The sequence below is a fragment of the Corvus kubaryi genome, unplaced genomic scaffold (assembly GCF_017639235.1).
Source record: "Corvus kubaryi isolate FWS band 111438036 unplaced genomic scaffold, C.kubaryi_AGA036_p1.0 138, whole genome shotgun sequence".
Taxonomy (NCBI): Eukaryota; Metazoa; Chordata; class Aves; order Passeriformes; family Corvidae; genus Corvus; species Corvus kubaryi.
In genome coordinates, this window is record NW_024580672.1 from 18,849,462 (window position 1) to 18,874,629 (window position 25,168).

General features: G+C 38.8%; 1 protein-coding gene across 4 annotated transcripts in view; it reads left to right on the plus strand.

Moving 5' to 3' along the window:
* Positions 1 to 744: 744 nt before the first annotated feature.
* Positions 745 to 25,168, plus strand: part of WDR11 (WD repeat domain 11) — a 35,188-nt gene continuing 10,764 nt past the window's right edge. The window contains exons 1-18 of one of the 4 annotated variants that reach the window (XM_042019464.1): positions 745 to 932; positions 1,946 to 2,057; positions 5,417 to 5,570; positions 6,785 to 6,958; positions 8,003 to 8,189; positions 8,656 to 8,821; positions 9,071 to 9,185; positions 10,109 to 10,304; positions 11,371 to 11,474; positions 11,945 to 12,121; positions 13,455 to 13,539; positions 18,271 to 18,377; positions 20,485 to 20,560; positions 22,029 to 22,137; positions 22,444 to 22,568; positions 22,969 to 23,116; positions 23,435 to 23,541; positions 23,999 to 24,113. In XM_042019464.1, coding sequence (XP_041875398.1) covers positions 847 to 932; positions 1,946 to 2,057; positions 5,417 to 5,570; positions 6,785 to 6,958; positions 8,003 to 8,189; positions 8,656 to 8,821; positions 9,071 to 9,185; positions 10,109 to 10,304; positions 11,371 to 11,474; positions 11,945 to 12,121; positions 13,455 to 13,539; positions 18,271 to 18,377; positions 20,485 to 20,560; positions 22,029 to 22,137; positions 22,444 to 22,568; positions 22,969 to 23,116; positions 23,435 to 23,541; positions 23,999 to 24,113 — 2,343 coding nt within the window. In that variant the 5' untranslated portion in view covers positions 745 to 846. The remainder of the gene's footprint in view (positions 933 to 1,945; positions 2,058 to 5,416; positions 5,571 to 6,784; positions 6,959 to 8,002; positions 8,190 to 8,655; positions 8,822 to 9,070; positions 9,186 to 10,108; positions 10,305 to 11,370; positions 11,475 to 11,944; positions 12,122 to 13,454; positions 13,540 to 18,270; positions 18,378 to 20,484; positions 20,561 to 22,028; positions 22,138 to 22,443; positions 22,569 to 22,968; positions 23,117 to 23,434; positions 23,542 to 23,998; positions 24,114 to 25,168) is intronic. The other 3 variants (XM_042019465.1, XM_042019466.1, XM_042019467.1) reach the window with 3 other exon arrangements.

Consider the following 25,168-nt stretch of genomic DNA (forward strand, 5'->3'; position numbering starts at 1 on the left):
CTGACAAGAAACATAAGCATCCCTGGAGCTGGACTCTCACATCCCGCGGGTCCTTTCCCCTTCCAGCCATGGATGTACAACCAACACGGCAGCACCGTGTCCCTGGCCATGGGTGGCAGCTCTGGGGGGTCCCTTCTGTGTCCCTTCTGTGTCCAGTCCTGGGCCTCTCAGTGCAAGCCACGGAGCTGCTGAGACGGTCCAGCAGGGCCACAAAGATGATGAGGGGTCCGGAGCATCTCTCTGATGAGGAGAGACTGGGGGAGTGTTTGAGCTAGAGAAGACTGAGAGTGGATCTCATCGATGCACACAAATTATCTCTAAGGTGTGTCAGAGCATGGTGCCAGACTCTTCAGTGGTGCCCAGCGACAAGACGAACAGCAACGGCCACAAACTAAAACACAAGTTCCACCTCAACATGAGGAGGAACTTCCTCACACGGAGGGCGGCAGAGCTCTGGAACAGGTGCCCGGGGAGGGTGTGGAGTCTCCCTGTCTGGAGACATTCCAAACCCACCTGGACGCGTTCCTGCGCCACCTGCGCCGGGTGACCCTGCCTTGGATGATCTCCAGAGGTCCCTTCCAACTCGAACGATTCCGAGATCCGGAAGGGCCACGTCCGGCCCCAGACACCCGCACGGCCCGGCCGGGGCGGGCCGGGGCAGGGCAGGGCGGCGGAACTGCCGTTCCCGGGCCGCGGGGCCCCGGCCGAGCTGCGAGCGGCGGCGGCGCTGAGGCGGCGCTTCCTGCGGGGCGGTGCCGGCAGGGCCGCGGCGCTCGGCAGCGGCTGCCGGGGCTGGGGCCGCCCCGCCGGGCTGCGCTCTGGGCTCCTTTGCCTGCCGGCCTCGCTATGCAGCGTTTCACCGTCAACATCAAGCTGCCGGCGCGGACCCTGACGGGCGCCCTCAGCGCGCCCAACCGGGGCGCGGCGGATTGGTGAGGGCCGGGCCGCGGGCGGGCGTGGGGTCCCGGGTCCCCCCCCGCGGCTCCTTGGCCGCAGCCGCGGGTCGGGCTTGGCTCTGCCCCGGCGTTGCCTCCGCCTGCGAGGCCACGCTGGTGCCGGGGCGTCCAGGGAGCCCCCGTGCAGCGTCGGGAATCGGGGGCTGGGGTAGTGATGGATCCATCCCCTGGAGCGGCCGGCGCAGCGCAGGCACGGAGCCCATGGAGCTGCTGCTGTCCAGCTCTGGGCAGGGGCAAAGCCGTGCCCAGGGATAAGCGTGGCCCAGTCCCTCCCGGCAGTGACACGTGGGTTCCCATTGAAGCAGAATAGGTCGAGATTAGGTATCAGGAAGAAATTCTTCCCTGTGAGGGTGCTGAGGCCCTGGCACAGGGTGCCCAGAGAAGCTGTGGCTGCCCCATCCCTGGAAGTGTCCAAGGCCAGGCTGGACGGGGCTTGGAGCAACCTGGGATAGTGGAAGGTGTCCCTGCCCATGGGAGGGGGTGGCACTGGATGAGCTTTAAGGTCCCTTCCGTCCCAAACCATTCTGTGATACTGTTGTCATCTTATCCTGAAGTCAGACAGGCCTCAGCAGATTTTCCCTGTTACTGTAATGATTGTTAACATGCTCCTTTTTTGTCTGTAAATAAGTAAATAAATAGTTTAAAAATACGCAATTAATTATATAATTGCAAATATATTTCTTACCTGTGTTCGTACATGTAAAATTTGGGAATGCTCTTCATGAATTCCTATGTGATGTTTTAAACTTAGAGAGGAAGACTTTTAGAGATGGGACACAAAGAGGTGCTTTGTGGTGGCTTAGGGTTTCAGCAGACAGTGCAATATTATTTTATAATGCTTTTATGTTACTAAATAGTATTTATCATCTGATAAACATCAATTATGGTTTCTAGTAGCATGCATTCAACTTACCAAAAAAACTCCTCATTCCTGATGTGAAGAGCTTTTGTTCCATTTTACTTGTTGATGATGCTCTGTGCTCTTCCAGGGGCTGGCAAGGTTTGATTGCATATGGATGCCATTCCCTCGTGCTGGTAGTGGATGCCAATTCTGCTCAGACTTTGCAGGTTTTGGAAAGACACAAAGCCAGTGTTGTCAAGGTGAGATGTGTCTGGTTTAAGGTATATTGTTTCTGGTGCAGACGTTATCGTTCTAAATCACTGTAAATACTTCACATGATGTTCCATGTGATTTTCACATGAAATGTGATGTAAAATACCCATATTTTAGGTGATCTCTTTTGCAGCTAAGTCAAACCATATGTGCTGAAATTCGAGCTGAGGTTGATGGTATGTCTTTCTAGAAAATGTAGATATAGAATATAAAATATAGACTATCTAGAAACATTTGTTAGTGTTACAGAACATAGATACATTTCTAGGAGAGCTGATAACATGAGAGGATTTCAAATGAGCATTACAAAATACCAAATGGAGCTCTTCGCTGCTGCCCTTTCTGATCCTCCCTGTTGTGGGAAGTGCACCATTTGTCTAGAAAGCTACTTTTAAGCTTTTTAAAATTTTTTTACCTATCGAAAAGGAACAATAGCAGACAAAGCTGAACATTTATTTTAGTGATATAAAATGGTTAAAATTTTAGTTTAAGCGTAGGCTGCCTTTGCTTTCCTTTGAAGGTCCTTGACTTGAAATTGCAGAGTTTGACTTTGGGTGGAGTGTGGAACAGGATGTATTTCTTTGATTCATCATTTCTTTGATTGTGGACAATGACAGATTCACTTAAGGTTTAGAGGATTGTTTGCCTGGCAGATGTGTTTGATGGTCCTTGGCACAAGTGCTGTATTTATTAGAAGGCAGTCAATAATTTATGAAGAATAATAGGGTCATAGGGGGATTTTGGTGGGATGTTTTTATAGCAGAAGAAAAAGGTTCATTGTGCATTCTGCTTTAACATTTTCACTTAGCTTAGATAACAAATTGTAGCAAAATTTGATATTATTCCATGCAGTGATAGCATTTTAATGAGTTTTGGTTACATTTGCTAGCTTTGAGAAGTTACATTATTTCAATAGTAAAAGAAGTGCTGAAGTCCAGTAATTTATAAGATAATTTTTCAAAGCCACTACCTGAAGCTTTATGAACAGAAGTAGACTGTAAGACAATGGCTAATTTATGAGGTGAAAGAATGTAAAGAAATTCCCTTCTACTTTAAGAAATAGGCGTTATATAAGAAATGATTATGAGTCCATGATGATTGCAGATACCTTTACATCTCTAAGAAATTTTCTTCAATTCCTAAATTGGTTTTTTTTATGAGTTTATAAAAGCTAAGAGCATAAATAAGCTGGAGTGGCTGTGTAAGTCTGACTTAAACTCCTTGTAGTAGAGGCTCACCCCAGCAAACTCAGTCCATGGAGATCTTCTCCCAAAAACCCTGTGCTTCAGTTCTGAAAAATTCCAAAGTACTCTACATCTGTTATGAAGAAAACAAAGAAAAAAGCAATTGTTTCATGATCCTTTTGCAGTCCATTTTGCTATTTTCCTTTAAATACATCGTGTCTTTTGGCTGTCATAACTGTGTTTGGGATAGATAATAGCTTAACTGGAAATGGATCCATGTTAGTTGTCCATCTGTCCAAAAGGCGTTTGTGGGAGGATGATGACTTTGTATGACATGGATTGTATCCGATTTTACCTGTACAAAGAGTATTGAAAGCATGCTTTTACAGAAGAAAATCAAATTATGAGAGAAGTTTTTTCATCTATCACAAGAATGAGAGGATTGAAGTTATGCTTGTGTCCTTTTTGATGCATTAGTAAACAGTGATAATAAGGCCTTATAAATGAGGGGGTATGGATTGTGGAAATTCAAGAAAGTCACCTCTGGTTCCTGTTTCTGATGCTGCTGTATTTTGAAGTCAGGGTAGACAGTGACTGATACTTATAGAAAATAATTTCTTTTATCAGAAGGTCAAGTCCTGTGTGGGGACCTTGTTGGAGCAGTGTGACTGCAGAGAGGAAAGAGGTTCATGGTGTGGAAGCATCACATGGGCTCTTCTGGTCAGGGCTGGTCATGTAAAGATCTCCTTTTTGTTCTGAACTTGGTGACAACTCCTCCTTTGAGAAAGGATGTTTTCCAGACTTGGAATTTGCTTTGAAGTAATATATATTTAACTGAGAAATAAGTAGCTTTGTAGGTTTTTACAATTACAGTTTTACATGCAGATATCCTCAGGGGTAGTTCTTTCTTGAACAGCAGGGAAGCAGGAATTGCAAAAATGAAATTTATAGGTAGAGGAGAGTCTCTCAAGAACTCTTTGTGATTCTGGTAGAAACATACTTTGAGTTTATAGCTAGAGCTAGAGATTGTGTGCTGTGCACGTGTCACATTTGTGTAATTGATTCAGCTGGTTTGTGAGATACATCCTGCTCACACCTCTGAGAGGGGCAGCACAAAGGTGCCTGCAGGGCTCTGAATGCTGCTGTAAATCTGTTTCATGGAGCAAAGTTAGTGGTGCCTAATGATAATCCTATCTCAGTTTTTAAATGTCATGTTTTCAGGATCTACAGAAAGTCTTGTGTTTGCCTCACCCTTTCTGTGTCAGGCAGTGACAGCACATGGGTAGCTGGCTAGGGTGGAATTTTTGTAGCAGGTGAATTCCCATTAGCTTAGCAATAATGTTTCTTTATTCTGTCAGTGTCTGCAGTCTCTTCTGGGGCAGAAGTTCGCCTTAGAAGCAGATAGCAAAACAGCTCCATGTGGGACTGATAAGGTAGAAGTCAATGTTATCCATCGCCTTGTAATCCGGGGGGAGTTGTAGACTGAGTGTTTCAGATTTCAAGACACAGATTTCTCATAAGTATTGCCACTTTACAAGCCTGTGCAGTTTGAAATGCCAAAGTGGAAAGTGGTACCTGGAAATCAGTGGTGGCAACGTGCTGAAAATAACCAAAAAGTTATCAAATGTCAGCAATACCTTATTTTGTTATTTAGTTATGAGCCAACACGTAGATGAAAGACTAACCTTCCTTCCTCACCAGTACCACAATATATTTGCTAGATTCAGAAAATCACACGTTTTAGGATGTGTATAAAAATGGAATGATAATTTTTCAGCTTTCATTTGTTTGGAAGTCAGTGGGTTTTGGTTTGTGGCGGCCCACAGAACCTTAAACACTGCCATTTAGTTTCCTCTAAATATTTGAGTAAATTCTTTACATACATGGTGTGTGTGTTTGGATTGTTGTAGTTACCTTCAGGAACGAGAACTGTTGATTTATGTAATTTGAGAATATCAGCCATGCAGTCATGCAGCACAGTGGTGACCTACCTTAAATTTACACAAGTGATGGTAGCTTAAAGGTATGTTACAGGTGCTGTTGGCTTTAACTATTACCATGCTTTTTTATTGAGTTCATTATTTATCTATCTGAAGAACATGAAGTGTGGTGTCTGTGTTACAGATTTGTCTCCTTTAACCAATTCCCATCTGTATTTTCAGGTTAAATGGGCTAAGGAAAATTACCACCACAATATTGGCTCTCCATATTCCTTACGTTTGGCTTCTGCTGATGCCACAGGAAAAATAATTGTGTGGGATGTGGCAACAGGAACTGCTCGCTGTGAAATACAGGAACATTCAAAGCCCATTCAAGGTAATGATAGTGCCTGATGTTTATATAGGACTTATTTTATAGAGCATTGTGTACAAATCCATCACCTGCTTTTTATAAACTGTGCTCAGTTCTGACAGGGAGTTTTGCTGTTGGGATTACCAGCCTTCTGTATGTTTGCTTGTTCGTTTTATGAGTAAATGTAAGATTTACTGTCCCCCAGAGGAATGCTGTGAGATTTAATTCATTATGGTGATGTTTTCCAAGATCTTGTGCAAAAAGGTAGAATCTATTTTTATGAATGTTATTGACTGAAATAATAACATTTATTATGTCAAATACATCTTCATGCCTTTCAGTTGGGGTTGGGGTTTTTTGAGCATTTCAGCTATTTTAAAAATTTGTGATGATGCTTATGTCATACCTGGTGGGTTTTTTAACCTATTATATGAAAGTCCTCTTATGAAATTAGGGTGGGTTTTTTTGTTATTTTTCTGTTTTATAAATCCTGTGAAAGAAAATGCAATATTTTAAGTCTGATACTGGGCCACTGAAAATTTCTTTATTGGCCACACTTCCTTTTGTAAGCTTTTTTACTTTGTTCTTGCATTATAAATTGGGTTTTGTTTGCTCCTGACACCAATTCACTGAACGTTTAAAGGAGTTCTGACCATGACAATTGAAGATTTCTACAGTTTCTCAGGTCAAATGAAATCTCACGTTTTCTGTGAAACTAGGGAAAGCTCTTACCAGCTCTGAATGAGCTGAATTGGTAAAACAGAATAACAGCTGAGGAAGGAAGAGGGGGGGTTTTTTTTTGACATCTTAATACCTATGAACTGTAGAAATCTGTGAGCTGGTGAGGTCATGTAGTGACTGGTAGGAGGTGCCCTGGGGAGCCTTCATCCACTGCCTGCCTGTTGTCTCCAGCACTGCTCTGTCAGCATGGACAGAGCTCTGTACGGCTCCTTGCAAGGAACTGAGGGGTCTCTCTGTTCTTACTGACAGAAAACTTAGTCTTCAATGTCCATTTATCCTGAATATTTAAATGATGCCCAGCTGGGATGATTGTACCCCTTCCAACTGATCCTGTTCTTTAAGCACTCTACTTGCATTTTTGAGTGTCACACTCAGTTTCATTTTGCTCTTGAGCTTAAGACTGATTAAAAGGATTTAGAATGGAGAAGACGTTTATTTCCAGGTCTGATATTGATACCATCCCAAATAATAAATTTGTTCCCTGTTTCCTTTGACAGACATGCAGTGGCTGTGGAATCAAGATGCTTCCAGAGATTTACTGCTTGCAGTTCACCCACCTAACTATATTGTACTGTGGAATGCAGACACAGGCACCAAACTTTGGAAGAAGAGTTATGCTGAAAATATCCTGTCTTTTTCATTTGACCCCTTTGATCCCTCACATTTAGCTTGTAAGTTAATATGTGTAAAACAGTGGGGTCTAGATATGTGTGACCAGGAAAATCGTTAAACTAGAATGTAAATGTTGAAATTAAAAGTAATGGATTAGAGACAATAATGTCAGAAATGCCAATAAGAAGTCTGAAAGCAAAGACAGGGAGCCTTTGGCCAGTGTGGAATCTTATTTCAGAGGATGCTGTTGTGTGGCAAGGGGAAAAGCAGGCATGAGTGGAGAAGTTAGAGATCTGAAAAGAGATGTTTGAGACTTTACAAAAGGGAGTGTGAAGTGTGTAGAGAGGGAGCTGGAGAAAGCCAAGTATAGAGAGCCCTGTGAAATGTAAAAGGATGGGTGCTGAGGGAGAAGGCAGTGAGATAAGTAGACCAAGAATAAACGTTATTTTCAACAGAAAGGATTTTAGAGGACTCAGTGTGAGATCAGTACCAGAAGCAATTCAGATGTCAAGGGGGATGTAGTACAGGTTTATTAATTTTAGCAGAAAGAAGCTGAGAGAAATAAGAGAGTCACTGTTTTATTCTTGAGTTTAGCTTTACCACTTCTGATCTGTAATGAGACTGTGCAGTTGCCAGCCTTTGTAGTCTGGGGATTTTTTTTTCTGCCATACCATTCAACCTTCTATAAACACTTTAGCTGAGTTTTATGCTGCAACATAAATAATGTGAATTAATGATTATTTGAGCCATGCTCTGCATAAGAACAAAATATGGTGATACAGTCTATGTGTATTCTGCCTTCTATTTGCATTGTGAATCTTAAAAACAGTTGATGAGAGAGAACAACTCTTTCTGCCAGTAACACGGTAGTTTTTAATATAAACTTAATTTTGAAAAGTTGAGTTTTTTGGCTATTAATTGATTGTAATGGACCATCTGCTGCTCTTTCAGTTGGAAAGTGCTGGTTGTCTAGAATTACAAGTTTTCTATCTGATACAGTATTACCGAAGTTATTAGCATTTCTCCTCATCAAAATGTCATTAAAATGGAATGCCACAATCAAATTTCAGACTGAATCGTGCTATTTTTCTTTCTTGGTCCAGTACTCACTAGTGAAGGAATTGTGTTCATCTCTGACTTCTCCCCTTCCAAAGCTCCAGCCAGCTCAGGGAAGAAAGTTTACATCTCTAGTCCGCATTCCAGTCCTTCTCACAACAAGCTGGCTGCTGCTACAGGGGCCAAAAAGGCCCTTGATAAAGTAAAAATCCTAATCAGTAATGAAAAACCAAGGTAGGTTGCAAATACTTCTTCTCAGATAATGCTTTGTATACGTGTATATTTTATCAATGTACTTAGGTTAAAGCCTGTAAGGTAATAAGCACAACAGTGTACAAATTGGAGTAAGCACTGTGTCTGAGGGTAATTTCCCATGAATGCCAGTAAATGTCAGGGCAGCCAGCACTGTTCCCAAGTGAATTGCATTGGATTTGAGATGTGCAAGAATTACACTTGTTCCATTTGAATGAAGTGCAATTTTTAAAATTACTCTATAATCTTATTTAGACAAAAGTCAACAGAATGTGTTTTTGGAAGGCGGTGATGCTCTGACAGATAAATGGAAATCTGCAATTGCCTTGTTATCAAAATAGGGGTTACTTGAAAAAATGCAATTGCAGGAAAAATGAAACTGTTAATTTTATTTTGAACTTGCTGTTTGTTGACACAAGCTGATAAAAGTTCATGTCTGATTTTCCAGTGCTGAATCTGTAACACTCAACGACTGTCTTCAGTTGTCATATTTGCCTTCCAAAAGAAACTACATGCTCTTACTGTATCCCAGGGAAATTCTGATCCTTGACTTGGAAGTGAATCAGACAGTGGGTGTGATTGCAATTGAAAGGACAGGGGTGCCTTTCATACAGGTAAGGAAGATTTGATTGGGTTTTATCCTTGTAACAGCAAACAATTCAATCAAAACCTTTCAATTTTTCAATTTAATTGACTTCCTTAGTCACAAACCCTGTAGCTGAAGAAATTAATGGAAGTGTTGCCTTAATGGTAGCATTTTTAATGGTTTGCTTAAACATCAGGAGTTGTAGGTTCCCTTGCAAGTGTCCTTTGCAAAGGGTAGGATTTTGAGTATGCAATCTAACAGACATCTCTTTGCCCAGGTAATCCCTTGTTTTCAGAGGGATGGGTTATTTTGCCTACATGAAAATGGTTGTATCACATTAAGGGTTCGCAGATCCAACTGCAGCATCACTGCAACTCCAAATGAGGAGCCAGGTGAGTTTTGTGTCAAAAATGTCCAGAAATGAATTTTGATGCATTTTAATTAATAATTTAACACCAATAATGACCATCATGCCCCACGCAGGATGATGAATTACAGCCATTCTAGCGTTTTGTCTCTTATATATTGAGTTTAAATTGAAATTTATGCTACATTTTCCCTAAACAGTTTTTGACTTCTCTGATATTAAGTGCAAAATAGTTTCTATTAATATCCTGAAAATACTTCTATCACTACATAATACTTGAGTTATTAAGTAGCTTAACAGTACCATATACAAGAATGTTTTAAGTAAAATATGATTATGGCGTTCTTTTTATCTTTAAGAAAAAACATTTTTCAGACAAACACAAGATTTTGGAAGTCATTTGGTCAATTGGAAAAATTTATTTTAGAGCTAAGATATGGGCTTAAATTTAGATTAAATCTGAACTATTAAACTTTTGTCTCATGAAATGTTACTAAGAATGGTCTTTTAAATCTAATGGTGGAGACTGGAAAAAAGGGAAAACAGTGATTTTTGTTTGTTTATTTTGGTTTGGGCAGTTTGCTAATTTCTAGTGAGCTACATTACTGGTTTCCAGGTTTACCAATGAACCTGGAGTTTCAGATTGTGGAGAGCAGGTGCATATTCTTCCCAGCTATGAAACAGGGTTTTTTTTAGGTTTTACAAGATTCATATGGAATAATATAGTACAAAGACAAAGTTACATTTTGGAGAGCTTTCCAGAGCCGTTTTGTGTACAGCAAGATCAAGAGTGTGTAGTTTTTGATTGCTTTTCCTAATGGTTGCACAGGAAGCACATGGATTTCAATCTAAGAGCTCAGTTGTTCTTCAAATTTACCTTTGTTGATTGATCTCATTACGTATTTTTCACCCTAATTTTTTGTCCTCTGGGGGATGTTGATGTTACAGATCCAGACCCAGTTCAGGAGCTGGTTTATGATTTAAGAAGTCAGTGTGATGCCATCAGGGTGACCAAAACAGTTCGACCCTTCAGCATGGTGTGCTGCCCAGTGAATGAGAATTCTGCAGCGCTCATAGTCAGTGATGGCAGGGTGATGATCTGGGAATTAAAATCCTGCATTTCTGGCAGAAATGTGCGGAACAGGTAATGGGATTTCCTTTTCTTACCAAAGCTGCTTTTTTTTACAAGTGGTGTTCAGTATTTCATTGTATTTTAAAGTCAACAGTGATCCTTCTGTGTGTGGAAGTGTTTCAAGTACTGTACATGTGTGTGGGTGAAGGAAGAGGAGCAAATTATGTCACCCAGATAGATCAGTTCCCTTTCTTTGAGGAAGTGCAGGAACTATATTTACTCTTTTCACTTTAAAAGGCAGTTCCATCCTGACTGTCTGGACTAAGAAAACAAGAGACAGAATGACTGTTCACATTATTTTGGGGGAGCATTTTCCTCTCATTTGGCTTTCTTCAGACCATATAATTTTCCTTAGGAATGGATCCCTCACTTTCTGTCATACGTAAGGACCAAATGAGTCTGTAAAGAACTATGCTTTTAGTAGGGGAATGGCTTTCTGCTGCATTTGTGTGAATTTGACACTGAGCAATATGAAGCTGCACAGCAGGTGACTGGAATAGGGTGGTATAAACAATGTTTTGATACACAGAGCCTTTAAAATTTTACATTTTGAGCAGTCTCTCAAAATACTGTGTGAAGTAATACAGTGCCTTGAACATTCATTGTATTAAGGTTGTTCTGCTGCAATAACCCTTTAAAGTACCATGGAATAAAATAAATAACGTACTGCCATAAAAGAAACAGAATTATTTTAAATGTCAGTAGTACCAGATTTTCAACATAGATCCTTTTGTTCCTCATCAGAGATTTAGTGTTTTTATTCTTGCTGTTCTCAAAAATACTGCTAGATGGATTCCTTGTGCTGCATATCCAGGAAAGCTACTCTAGAATCCATATGTTCTTGGGTTTTACTTCTTCTATTCTTAAGAGTCATTTCTAAAACATTGATCTTTGTCATGATTATATAACCAGGAAAAATGTAATACTGTAAGAGCCAAGTAGGTCTCTGCTCTTTGCTCAAGACACAGAGCTGCCCCAGCCCAGCAGGACGTGGCTGCCAAGGCTGCAGGGGCTGTTTGAGTCCCTTGGGGATGGAGATTGTCCTTGTAAGAGGAACTTGTTTCCATTTCTTTTGCAGCAGTTCAAGTGCATCACCTCTGTACTCCCCAGTCTCCTTCTGTGGAATCCCTGTAGGAGCATTCCAAAATAAACTTCCAGACCTCTCATTAGACAACATGATTGGTAAGAATTTCTTTCATTGATACTACTGCTACTAATTTCTCATGGTTTTGAATCATTGTACATCTTACTTTTCTTAAGAACTTAAGAATTATTTTCTAATGGTAAGTCTGAAATAAAAAGAATTCCTGTTTGCTAAAGAAATTATCAAATGAATGCTCTTGAGGATTTTATGTTGAGGACTAGTGTTCTAAGTTCATTTTCTTTGAGGAAAAATAGTGTTTTAAAATGGAATCTGGCCAAAACACTTTGATTTTTTGATCCTAATCTTAGAAGCCGATGTATCTGACACATGCCATCTTTGTGAAATCTAGATGGCAACCATTTTTCCAAAAAGTTTCATCATACAAAGCCCAAGAGGAACAAATGTGCCTTCTGCATTTGTAGCTTTTTATTATATAAATTCCTGTCTGAAAACTTTCCATAACATCTCCAATTATAATTTCTTACTAACAAGAGCTTTCATTTTTAAGCAGGGCAAGGTGCAAGCGCTGGAGAAGAGTTAAGGAATTCATTTCTGCAGGAAGTGCACCTCAAATTCCTGCTGACAGGACTTCTGTCAGGGCTGCCTCTGCCTCCGTTCGCCATCCGCATGTGCCCGCCCCTCACAACCAAAAACATCAAACAGTATGAGCCCATCCTTGCTGTTGGTGAGTGCCTTGAAAACAATATATTCAATATTAAATGCAAATATAGTTGCTAATAAAATTAAAATCTATTTGTTGATCCTGTGTAACTTATTGCAGATGGTGATCCTTGTATTGGTTTGCTTCTTTGATAGTCTTTGGGTTCTTTTTTCCTGCCTTGGGTTTAAGCAGTGCTACCTGAAAGATGCTGTATATAGTAAGTTTGTATTTATCCTGTCATTTACTGTGATATTGGTCTGTTGATACACTCAGCATTTTACATGTTGCTTTCACTTCATTCTGAATGTCAGGAAATACTGACTTCTGCAGCCCTGCATTCCTGGAATAAGTAAATGAACTTTACAGAGAATTTAGTTTTGCTCTGATGTGAGTTTCTAAAATTACACTCGCAGCACGTTATTTTTCCTGGATGAATCTATTCTGTCTTACCACAAATGTACTTAAAGTCATCTAGATATTAAAAGAGTTGCCAGTGAGCACCTGATTTATTAACTCGAAGTTCTCCCTATTTAAACCTAATTTTTTTTGGCATCCTCTTTCAGAGTTGTGCTCTAAACCGTGGGCAGTCTATCATGGTGTGATGTAATGCTGCTAAAATGTAACCTGTGGTTTTCCGTGAGCTGTAACTGTTAAAACAGGTGAAATAAAAAGATTAGGGAGCAAATAGGTTCCCTATTTGCAAAGGGATTTGCAGCAAGGTCTTTGCAAATTTAACATACCTGAATGGCTCTTTAGGTATCCATTGTTGTATTTCATAAAGTTGATATGAATATAAAGAAGTGTCTAATGGAAAATTGTAAGTTTCAGTATTTCAGAAGGTTTTTGATGTAATTGAAGCTCATAGCTACTAAGTTACTGATTTCTAATTTGAAAGATGTCATTATTTCAGGGATGAGAAAGCAGAATTACTTTCATGATTCCATAAAATCTACCCAGGATTCTCCCCTGGCGTTATTGGTGGATAACAGCTAAAACATTTCCTTGAGGCATTTACTCATCTCCAGTAATCAAAGCAAAAAGAAGCATTCCTTTCTTCTGCAGCTGGATGGGTGTGTTGTAGAAATGCAAGAAGAATAATCAGATTTCTACAGCCTCTACAAAAAGGTTTGGAAGAATGTCTTGATCCAGGTGGATATCAGTGGCTGCAGAGGGTTAAATATTTGGGATTTAAGTGCTAGACATTAAAATAGTTTTTCTAAAATTGTAAAATATAATAGTTACAGGTATCTAAAAATAAGATAGAGAGACAGAAATAGCTGTAAATGCTGAATTTGCACTGAAGTATGGAAGAAAAAAATAAAATATGTGCCTATATTTCTTTAATCAATTTTTATAGGTACCAGCAATGGCTCTGTCCTGGTGTTTCACCTTACAAGTGGACTCCTCCACAAAGAGTTAAGCATCCATTCCTGTGAAGTCAAGTAAGATTTTAATTTTAATTCCTGCTATATTCCTTTTAGGAAACAAATGCTGAAACACCTGAGTGATGTTACCCAGCTGTGTGGGTGTCTTGCCTTGCTGTTAATGAAATCAGGAAAATTGCCCATTGAGTGCTCTACGCTGACAGTGCCTTTGCTGTGTATGAGCTGTAACACCCTGACAAAACTGTAATGAAAATTACATTGAAAGAAATATTGGAATTGCATCTGTGCCTGCTGATCTGGGATGCATATCAACTACTTCCAGTCTCTTCAATGCACTGCAGGACAAAGAAGTCTTTTTAGGACAAGAAACTTTATTTCAGTGTCTTATTTATAACTATTGGGATTGAGTCCTTTGAATTCTAGTTTGTGTGTCAGGGCTTAATTATTTTCTCCCCTTGAGGATGAAATTGCTGTTGAGACAGTTCTAGTCCTAAGTGAAGTAAAGATAATTTTACATTGACAGGTTGTTAGGAACATAGGAATCCGTATTTATCCATCCTAAGAAGGAGGAGAGTAAGTGTTAAAGCTTTTGTGCTGTGTGCCTGTGTGTACACACCAGCAGAACTTTTTGCATAACTGGTGGCACAGATATTCAAGGTGGTGCTTGCTGGATACATATTTCCAGACAGACTGGTGCATAAAAATAAAATATTTATTTCTAGTACTAATATTAGTAAAAATTTGTATCAGAATTGTGTCATGAAGCCTTCGTCTAGCTAAGGTCTGCATTTTACTGTGCATTCTGCAAAAAGTTAAGGAAAGTACAGGTTACTGAGACTAGGCAGCTCTGAGAGTTCATTGTGGAAACATGCTTGGAATCTACCACCACAATTAACTTTATGTTTGTTGTGTGATTACTTGACACTGTAAGAATAGAATTCCCCTTTCTCTTCTAAACCATTTGAATCTCTTGGTTTCCTACTGTTATCTACACATGAAATTATTTTCATTTTACTTTCTGTTATGCAGCACAAGAGGAGAGTCCTTTTTTATTAAAGTGATTATAGAACTCAAAATGAGTTCTACACTACCCACATTTCAAAAAAAAATAAAAAGATGGAGAGAGAGGAGGAAATAAATACACTAGAAAAAAAAGCTTTGTGCATTTTTAGTATTGTTAGTTTGGGCTTTTCACTTTGTAAAGAGTTTGCAGCTTTTGAGAAACTTTAAGAATACATTACCTTTCTGGCAAATGTCCGCAACAAGTCTTTGTAGAATTCATTTTTTGTGAATTTTATTTAGCCAGAAGCTGTTATCAGGGTAAGTCTTTTAAATATTTGTTAGAGTTCCCTCAATTGTCAGAATGACTTTCTACATAATTTGTACAAGTTCAAGGGAATGCTTCAAGCAATTTAGATTAAGGCATGGGGATTCTTTTCTTTTTTTTAATTGATTTTAATGGAGTGCAAAAGTTTTTCTTTCACTGGGAATTCTTACTTTGCTTCTAAAATGTAGATAGACTGAATAATGCCAGTGTTTCCATTTTATCTGAAAGAACGCCTTCGGGGACCATCATTATTTTAGTATGTAATTGAGAATACCCTGAAATTGTAACTCAAGGCCAGCAGAGTTTTCAGTGCTCTGTACTTAGGAAGAGAATGTAATAAAAATAAGGCAATTGTCCTTTACAAATCAAATGTTCTAAGTTAATGGCCACTGAGTGGTTTGGGTGTTAACAATTATGATTTCTTTTTTTTTTTAAGATTAAAGTGTTCTACATGTGTAGTCACATGCTGAATTTTTGTTTCTTTGAGTTTTTGTTTAAACTTTGAAATTCCATTGTGACTAGAAGGAGGAAGAATTGCCTTTCTGTCCATCCTTTTAAGATGGTTCATACTTGTGGGTAACCTTGAATATTTCTTTTATTTATGATTATTACTTAGCTTTCACTATTTGTTTAGAATTATGTAAGTAAATACTTTGCTGTTGAGTTTAATTTTATTTTTATAAGAAGATTGAGGCAAGCAGCAGCAGGAAGGCTTCAAAGCACACAGAGGGAAAATCAATCAGGCCACTGCCAGGAGTGTAAGTGGTGAGGGGAAATCAAGAAGGGAGCTATGGCCTGTGCTGCCTGGCAGAAACTGGGAGCAGGAGGTCAGGATTCCTTCAAGATAGAGAGAAATACAAATCATTCTTATTACTAAGAGAAACTGGAAGAACCATGAGCTAACCAAGTCTGATACCTGTGGACAACAGGCAGTACAGGAGGTAATAAAACATCTTCAGTGCGGAGTCGAATATATTTGAGACATGCAAATAAAATGCCTGCAGTGCAGCTTTACATTCAGTGGCACATTTGCAGCTCTCAGTGCTACTTTTGCTTATTCTGATAGCTAAATAGCTGTGACTGGAGCAGCGCTGCTCATTCTTTTTCACTGAAGCTCAGCAAGTTCAAGGCTGCAACAGCTTTTCTTTTTAAAATTAAAATCTCACTGACTGTAACAAGAATGTCTATGGCCTGCAGGCATGACTTGAAAATTACTACATTGCATCCAAATTTTAGCAGTTGAATTGAAGCTGCTTTAGCATTTGAATTTCAGCTGACTGCTCTTTGGGAAACTGCTTTGCAAACATTCATCATCTCCTTAAAAAAACTTTCCCTGAATAGAGAAATTAAAATGAAAGATATCTACCAGTACATTGATAGCACATATGGTTTTATCTCCCATTTTGCCTTTCTCTTTTTCTTATAATCCTTAAATTTAAGTAGCAGCTGCCATGTCATAAAGTCACAACAATCTATTCCCAACTGGAAATGTAATTTGTGTTTTTATCCACTTCAGTGCACTTTGTAATTTGTTTGCATTGGAAACATTAATCAAAGCAACTGAGTCTCACTCCTGAAGTAACTGAGACAAGTTGAATGTATAGAATCCCTAAATGTTACATTTTAAAAGAGTGGATTCAGTCTGAGAAGTGGTTGGCAGCTGAATGTAACTCTTAATTCTGGTAGGCAAAGATGACTTCTATGAGGAAATTTTGGCTATTTCAGTAGGGAAGCCATTACTTGTTTTTGTCATTAAAATTCAAACCACTGTCTTCAGATTCTCAATTTCTATGTATGACAGTGACAAAAATTCTGTTGTTTCAGGTGCAAGCAGTTAGCTGAGCTAAGGTTTCCTTTTGATTACGAGTGTCTTGGGTTTCTGTAGATTTTTATTGGTATTGACAGATGGCCAGGTAGAAGCAGAGAAAAAGGACTTGCCCTGTTAAATCTGAGCTAATGAAAGAAGTGTAGAAAATGCGTCAGGTCTTTGAAGGAGAATGGTGAACAATACCAGCACTAACAATGCATTAGGAGTGGACTTTTTCTAAAAAACATAGCTGAGTAACAGATAAATGGAAATGGTGTCAGAATTCACATTTCTTCCGTTTCAGAAACGTCCCTGGATTTTTGACCCTTTGGAGACTTGCAATGTTACCCATTACTGCAGTTGCAGATTTCTATTCAATCATGCCTGTGATGTTTCAATTAATAATTGAATATTTCTCATTTTGATTGAAATTAATGGTTGAACTTTCATAGGTCCTACTGGGAAAAAGACTGGGCCCTAAATTTTTAACTTTCCTTGAGGACTTAGGAATAAATCTTCCCATGTTTTTAAAGCTTGAACTAAAATAATAAATATGACTGTAAATTGTATGTGCAAAATATTATGGAAGTGCTTTTTAGTTTCACCATCTCCGCTGCATTTAGGAAACTTCTGCTTAATACAGTGTGAGTTGGATTTACTGACAGTAAGTCATAAATACTGTTCCTTATCTTTCTCATACTTCACATGTATTCTTGCAAAGCACACAGTTGATGTAACAGAATACTTGTCCTGGGAACAGCTCTTAAGCAATCTGTGTTTGAAGGATTTGAGGAAACCTTAAATCCTTTTATCTGTGTCAGAATGAAGTTGAACACACGTGTGTATTAGAGCTCAATTTTCTTTAGATAAGCTCCTTGATTTATCTCACAGATAAAGCACTCAGCAATTTTTGCAGGCACCAAGTGTGTGTGGGAAAAAATGGGACTGGAGAAGGGTCTTGTTTTGGAACAGTCCCACCCGGTGCCACTTTCTGTCCCTTTTGCCCTGTGGTATATTTCAGGAATTGGCTGAGAATCCATCTGTGCTGCCAATATGTTCTGAGCCCTGGAACTTAACATCCTTGCAGCACTGCAACAAGATTTGCTTGGGAGCTGCTTTGGTGTGATCAAAAAGAACAAAACCAAAAAACCACCACGTTTTTGGTTCTTTTGTGAAATCTCTTTGGGGCCTTTTTGTATCATCTTTTATTCTCCTCTCTGTGGACTGGAAGATTGAAGTCTGCCCACATTGCCCCTCACATGAATATTTTCCTGTGTGCTGGGAAATTGGAGTTGTTTGATAGTAACCACTGATTTGATCAGAGCAGGGCTTTTAGTCCGCTCCAGTGCTGAGGATCTGTAAAGGCCTTTTTGCAAAAGTTAACAATGTTCCTACCTGAATTTTTTATTTAACCAAAGAAGAACCAATACAGTCTGAAAAGAAAGCTGCTCTTAAATTTCAGTAACTTTATATTCACATCATAGTTGTTAATGTGTGGCTTCTTTTTATGCTTAAATATGATGTTTCCAGAAAGTCTAGAAAATTACATCTGTGCTGGTTTTTTAGAAGAATATACATGAAAAAAAATACTTCAGACTTCTAGCAATTCAAATATTTTGGCTGATATGCTCCTTGTATTTCCTTCTGATCACAGGGGAATTGAGTGGATAAGCTTGACTGGCTTCATTTCCTTTGCCACATCAACACCCAACAATCTGGGACTGGTCAGGAATGAGCTGCAGCTGGTGGACCTTCCAACAGGTTTGTGTTTACTGAGAAATCTGCTCCAGGAGCTGACAGATTTGCTGGGGAGTGACAAGTTCTGACTATTATTTTTTATTTTTTTTATTGCTTCTGTTGTCATGGCAAAATAAAATAATAAAGAGGAGCTTTAATTGTTCTCACTCTTCTCTGTGAAGCCACAAGATGTCTTTTGTCTGGTGCTCTGCAGACAGAATTGAACCAACACCTTTGCAAAAACATTTTGGACTTACTGAAAGAATAATAAGTGTCAGCAGGGGCTCTAGAAGCAGCCACACAGGGTATTAGTGGTGGATTTTGTTCACAAACTTCATTTCTTTCCATATTTCCTACTGTGTTTTGTCACAGTCTGCACCCACTGTTTCGTGTGCACCTGAAACAGCGTTGAACCTTTTATTGTGGTTTGTTTCAGCAGCAGGCCAGGCACATAGTCAGGATTCGAGTGTGAATGAGTGTAAAATGGATTTTAAACAATAAAAGCTGATACTTTCATAAAGAATTGGAAAGGTTAAAAAATAAGTAACTGTTTAAAAGATACTGTTGGTAGCAAAATTAACAGGTTACGTGTGTTTTTTCAACATTTTGGCCTTATATAGGAGGAGAAATATAATTGTAATGAACTCAATATTTGCACAATACAAGGAGATAGAACTGGGGAGATTAGACAGCCCAGAACAGGAAGCACTTCAATAATTTTAAATCACTTTTGATTGTGAAAACCTGGAGCCATTTAATTTCTAATTGAAGAGCCTGAATCTTGGAACACACGACTAATTCTGAATTGCTTTATGTAAAGTGATTTTTTTTTAATTGAGGTTTTTAAGTTTATGAAAAAACATCAATTGTCTTTCCAGGGTGCTGCACAGAGAGGTTATTCTTGTAGCATGATATCATTGTAAATTTTTTCATAGAATGCCTTTTGTTCATCTGTTTAAAATCAGAACAGAAAAGATACGTGCATTGGGAAATTAATCTCATGTAAAATGGGAATCTGGTTTTTCACTCAGCTTGTGAATCAGCATAAAACATTTCTAGACAGAAGTCATAAAAGGTTCAGTATTTCTGCAGGCAACCAAGTTTTGAGTAAATGTGAATATCTGAGACTTTAGCATTTGGTTTGGTAAAAAATGGTACTTTTCCTCTTTTAAAGCTTTCAGGGAAGGCACAGCAATTTAACTGTTTGAGTTTTGCTTCTTCCCTCACTTAGGAGCCCAACTTTCTATTTTAGGCCTAGGAAAACTGTGCTGATTCAGATTTACTTTGACAAAATTCACATGTACATTTCTGAATAAAAATATGAAGGACAATTCCTAAGATGTTGAAAACAGAGGTGAAAGATTTCCTGTAGCCTCTGACATGAGAGCTCTAACTAATGTTCTTGATAACTAGATTTATTCGTGTAATTGGCTTAAGTAATTTAGCTGTGAGCTACAAGAGGAGCTAAAGTTTATGGCTTGAATTTTCCTTGAAAGCTAAGGAGACTGGAACTTGCATAGAAGATGCTGTTTGTAGGTTGTTACTTATTTTAGTGATATCTAGAGCACCTATAATTCTGCAACACTTCCTTCTAGTGGATGAAAATTTTGTTGGGGATAAGATTATAAATTCTTAGGATTTACTCTTTTAGCTGGAAAGAAGGGGAGTTGTTCTGATAAGTGTAGAATGTAGCTCACCATGAAATACTATCAGACTTAGGTTATGGCGGAGTTAATTTCTCTTATCAAACTTGAAATCTATTAATGAATTTCCTCCTTGGGGAACAGAGAGAATCTCTCACTGGTTTTGAGTGGAAAATAATAACTCTTTGAACTCTCTCTCTATGTTATTCTGATGCATCCATTTGAGTTGATGTTCTCTGGAAGTGAGTCAGGTGTTAGACTTGACTTTAGAGTTTACATTATATTTAATGTAAACTTTAAATGCAGTGAAATTAAATGTGGTAAAACTTTGACAATGACAAGAGTAATGTTACAGATGACAGGTGATTTGGTTCTCTTCTGGTTTGTAAACTGGTTCTGTTTACAAACAGAATAGTTTATAAACTATTTCTGTATTTCTGTTTAGTTTGTTGACTGTGTCTGTTCTCCCTCCTGGTTTTGTGCTCCAGGCAGGAGCATTGCATTCCGTGGGGAGCGAGGCAACGACGAGCCAGCCATTGAAATGATAAAGGTGTCTCATTTGAAGTAAGTACATCAGCCTTGGGAAGTTTATAAATTTTACTGTGTTGCACGAAAATCCTCATGATAATACACACATTCCAAGAAAAAAAGCACTTCAGAGTGTATAGAAAAATATCCAACAGCATCAAGAGGGAAGTGCTTCAGAATATTAATTCCAAGTGCAAAAGCTGTGAATGTTTCTGTGGTTGACTTTGTCACTTCAGGATCCAATCATATTGCAAGATCAGTAATTAATGTTTTATTTCTTGCAGGACTTGTGTTTACTGAACAGGCATTTTGATAATATTAAGGCTAATAAAAGTGCTGAACTGGTTTTGTCCACTTTGATTCTGTTATGAGTTAATTCTCTTTTCCATAACTTAAGCCTTATTTAAAACTAGGAAGTTAGACATTAAAGAGTGGATGATTATTCACATTTATTTAGCTTTTGTGTAAGTATTTCACGCCTTTATAATAACTGTCTGCTGGAAAAACCAGATGTGAGATACAGTTGTTTGAAAAGTCAGCTGATAAATGACCAAATTGTTTCCTTTCAAGTTCTCATTATTTTGAGCTCAGGCCTGTGACAGGAGCCCCTGGTCTTCATAGTAGCAAAAAGAATAATCATGGTAGTCTGGAAAATTACTTCACTTTCTTGTATAAATGAAATTAAAGTGGTGTTGAATTTAACAGGGCATTGTCTCTAAATCTTAAAAGCTTTTTCTTTACAGTGGAGGAAAAAAATTAATGTCCTCTAGCTTGCACAGGAATATTTTTGTATGTAGGAGTTCCAGAGAATTTGGAAGAGTTCAACCATACAATGTTCTTAATAATGCATTAAAAATTAAGAACAGCCATGGGCTTAGGTGAAGAGTCTGGAGAGTGTTGAGTGAGACAAGAAAGGAGGTTCACTTGCAGAGAGATGAATGCAGTGCCTGAGAGGACAAATTGCTGCACAGCCTCTCTGTTTTCAACTTGAATGTGAAAAGTGGTAGATTAAAGGTGTTTACACTCATCCAGCTCCACAGATGAACAGTCCGAAGACATGACTGGCAAGTGGTTTAGTGTGAGATGATTTTATGCTCATTTATCCCTGGATTAGGAAGTGGCATGCATGTGCAAGAGAGAAAAAAGTCTGTCCAGCCTGCAGTCTTGGTGTGTCTTTGGTGTTTGGTGCAGTCATTGACTCAGGCTGAACACGATGAGATCAGAGGTGCTGCTGCTCTCTCTGAATTACTCCCCTTGTCTCCTTCACAGTAATTGTGCAGAACCACCTGTCAGAAATTTATAATTCTGTTAGATTTGAAGAGAACTCTTTTTCAGACATTCTTTTGCTTCTCAGTAACTCGAGGGAATCACAAACTTCAGAGGGGGATTTAATTTGCTCTGCTTCCTCTTAGTTTTGGAAGTCTCCAGAGTGCTGGTGTGAGCAACATGTGTGAAGGAAAATGCTCAAATGACTCTTGCTGGACTAAATTCTCCTTTGTTTCAGGCAGTATCTAGCTGTGGTATTTAAAGACAAACCACTGGAGATCTGGGATGTCAGAACATGCACTCTGCTCAGAGAAATGTCTAAAAACTTCCCTACAGCCACCGCTTTGGTAAGGAGTAAATTCTGTTACTCTTTAATAAATGTAGTACATTGAGGTGGTATAAAAATCTTTAAACAATATTGCAGCAAATGTTACTTGTAGCTGTAGCATATATGGGGAAGCACTTTAACATTTCATCTGTCACCAAATGGAAGCAGGAAAAAAGGAGGTTCTGGTGAAGAAATCTGCTCTGCCCCTTGGGTGATGGAGGGAGGTATTACAGAGAGCAATCTTCTTGAAAATCGTTATAAAGCCCCAGTAAATTCAGGGAATAAACCTTTGTCTTTTCCATTTTTCCTGGGCTCTTTTTCACAGGAGTGGTCACCTTCCCATAACTTAAAAAGCCTGAGGAAGAAGCAGTTGGCAGCCAGGGAGGCCATGGCCCGGCAGACAGTGGCATCAGACACTGAAGTCAGCAGTGTGGAATCCTCTGTGATCAGGTACCCCTCCTTCTGATGGAATCCTGTGCTACAGCAATTGTTGTTTTTCCACCATGTGCCACTGTTCTGTGGAACAGAATATTCTGGAACTGATGCTTGAGTACCTAGCAAGCAAAGCAACTTGATGGGCCTCCCTTTCGTTTTCCTATGTGGGACTTTGATGTACCTGTTTCTCTCAGGTGTATCTGTAGCAGTGCATTGGTTAGCTGGTTCTTTAAGTAAAACTGTTATTTGCCCTTGGACGTTTCCACAAGAGTGCAAGTAATAAATAGTTAACTGTTAAATAAAGTGTTTAGAAGGATATATGCTTTTTTTGTGCTGTCTCTGTGCATTAGGTAGAATTTGTCTTGCAATTCTGATTTCAAGAAAGAAATAATTGCGTCTCATGTTCTTTTTAAAGCTTGTTGCAGGAAGCTGAAAGTAAATCAGAGCTGAGCCAGAACATCTCTGCCAGAGAGCACTTTGTGTTTACAGGTGCTGATGGGCAGGTTTATCATCTCACAGTAGAGGGAAACTCAGTAAAAGACAGTGCAAGAATTCCTCCAGATGTGAGTTCCAATTTTTCTATGTCATTGATGCTTTAATTTTCTGCTTAGCTTTGATTGCCAGAAAAAAATCAGGGATAAGCTTTGTAGCAGCAAGTGGTCACTAATGCAGTACTTTGAAATCTGAAATATGAATTCCAGCTTCAAAACCCATAGCAATTCTGGTTTCACAATCTTATAAATATTTTTTTCTGTTTTAACTGAGTAGAGTTTGGTCTATCATGTCTTTTTTTTTTTTTTTTTTAATTATTGTTGAAATATTTGTACATATATTTGGATCTATTAATCACAAGTTTTTTTCTGCTTCTTAAATATTTTCAGGGAAGTATGGGTAGCATTACTTGTATTGCCTGGAAAGGGGATATCCTGGTTCTTGGAGATGTTGATGGAAACTTGAACTTCTGGGATTTGAAAGCTAGAGTGTCCAGGTATGAAGGCAGATTAAGTCTGTCAAACATGAGATTATAAGTGTTGGAATGTGGAATGTTTTCATCCTTCCTCATTTTTATTCTTCACTGTAGGGAAAAATGCAAGCATTTGGAAATAAAAATTCAGAAAATGTCTACTGTGTCGCAGTTCTCTACATTTAATCCCTTGTGTTTTCAGAAGAATTAACATTTAATCAGGCTTTTAACACCAGCTAGATATCTTTTTTACATTAAATCTGCAATGGCTTCTGGTAAAACATTAAATCTTGTGGTGTTTATTCCAAGCATTTCATCATTTTAGTTTTAATTATCTGGGCATCCATTTGAGTGTGCATGTATAGAAAGATTGTTCTCTTCCTCAGTCTGCAATACCGGGACCTGCAAAGTTCATGGAAAAGATTCAATCTCCTACAGTATTAGGTACAGAATGATGGATCCTGCTCTTGTCTTTCCTTAGGGGGATTCCTACACACCGGAGCTGGGTGAAGAAAATACGGTTTGCCCCGGGGAAAGGAAATCAAAAACTTCTTGCAATGTACAACGATGGGGCAGAAATTTGGGATTCAAAAGAGGTAAGTGACTGTGGGTTTGATAGGCACTTCTCCTCAAAGCACACACATCACCTCTGAAAATCAGGGTGAGGGATTCAGTTTTACTGAATCATGGTTTCTTACTGACAGTTGTGTGATAAAGTCATACGGCTTTTCTCCGAAGGCTTTTACTCCCTATAAAGCACCTTTAAGCTGCCATCAGTGAGAAGTGTCTTTCACTCTTGAAGCTGACAATGTGTCTGAGATACTCTTTGTCATCCTCTTGTAATGGTTTTGAGCCAGACCTTGAAAATTTAAGGAGTCCCCAGTCTGTGGACACGAGGTTGCTTTTACTGCAGGTTTCTTCTGTGTATGGTCAAGAGTAGCTTTAATTTGTTAGGGAATACCAGAAAAGCAGACACTTGTTCATTAACATTGCCTAGCTTCTCTTCTTACTCAGGACCTCTGTAGTTATTTTCACAAACCTTCTGGGGTTTGCTTTGTAGGTCTGTCAGGGGATTATAGTACCGTGGGGAAGGAAAAATAATTGTACTGTTTTAACTTAGCCCCTGGAATAAGTTCAGGGTATCAGGGTATGAAACAGGAATTTAAATTTTTTTCCCCATTCACTTTGTAATGAGCACCAACTTTAAACTCACACTTAATTAGTGCAATATGAAACTCCACTGATGATAAGAATTGGACAGCAGATACAAACAACTACTGTGACTTCCATAAGCAGAGTAGGATATTACGCAGTGAGTCTCTCCTTGAAGCACATTTGAATAGTTTTGATGCCACAAGATACTCCTGTAGCTGTTCTCTCCTTTTATTTTTCTAGGATAAAGGAGTTTCCTACATGAAAGCATTTAAAATTAAATTCACATTTTCAGTTGAAAGTCTTTCAGAATATCTGTAGTAATATTTTATAGTCTCAGTTCTATTATACATCTAATCCTGTCCTGTTAAAAAAGATAACAAAAAGGCAGCTGTACACTGTGCTCAAAAGGATCTTTTCTCAGCTCTAAATTGGGAAATAGTATTGTTTCAGGGCAACCATGTGACCTAACTCCAAGGGTTCTGAATTCCCTACTCTC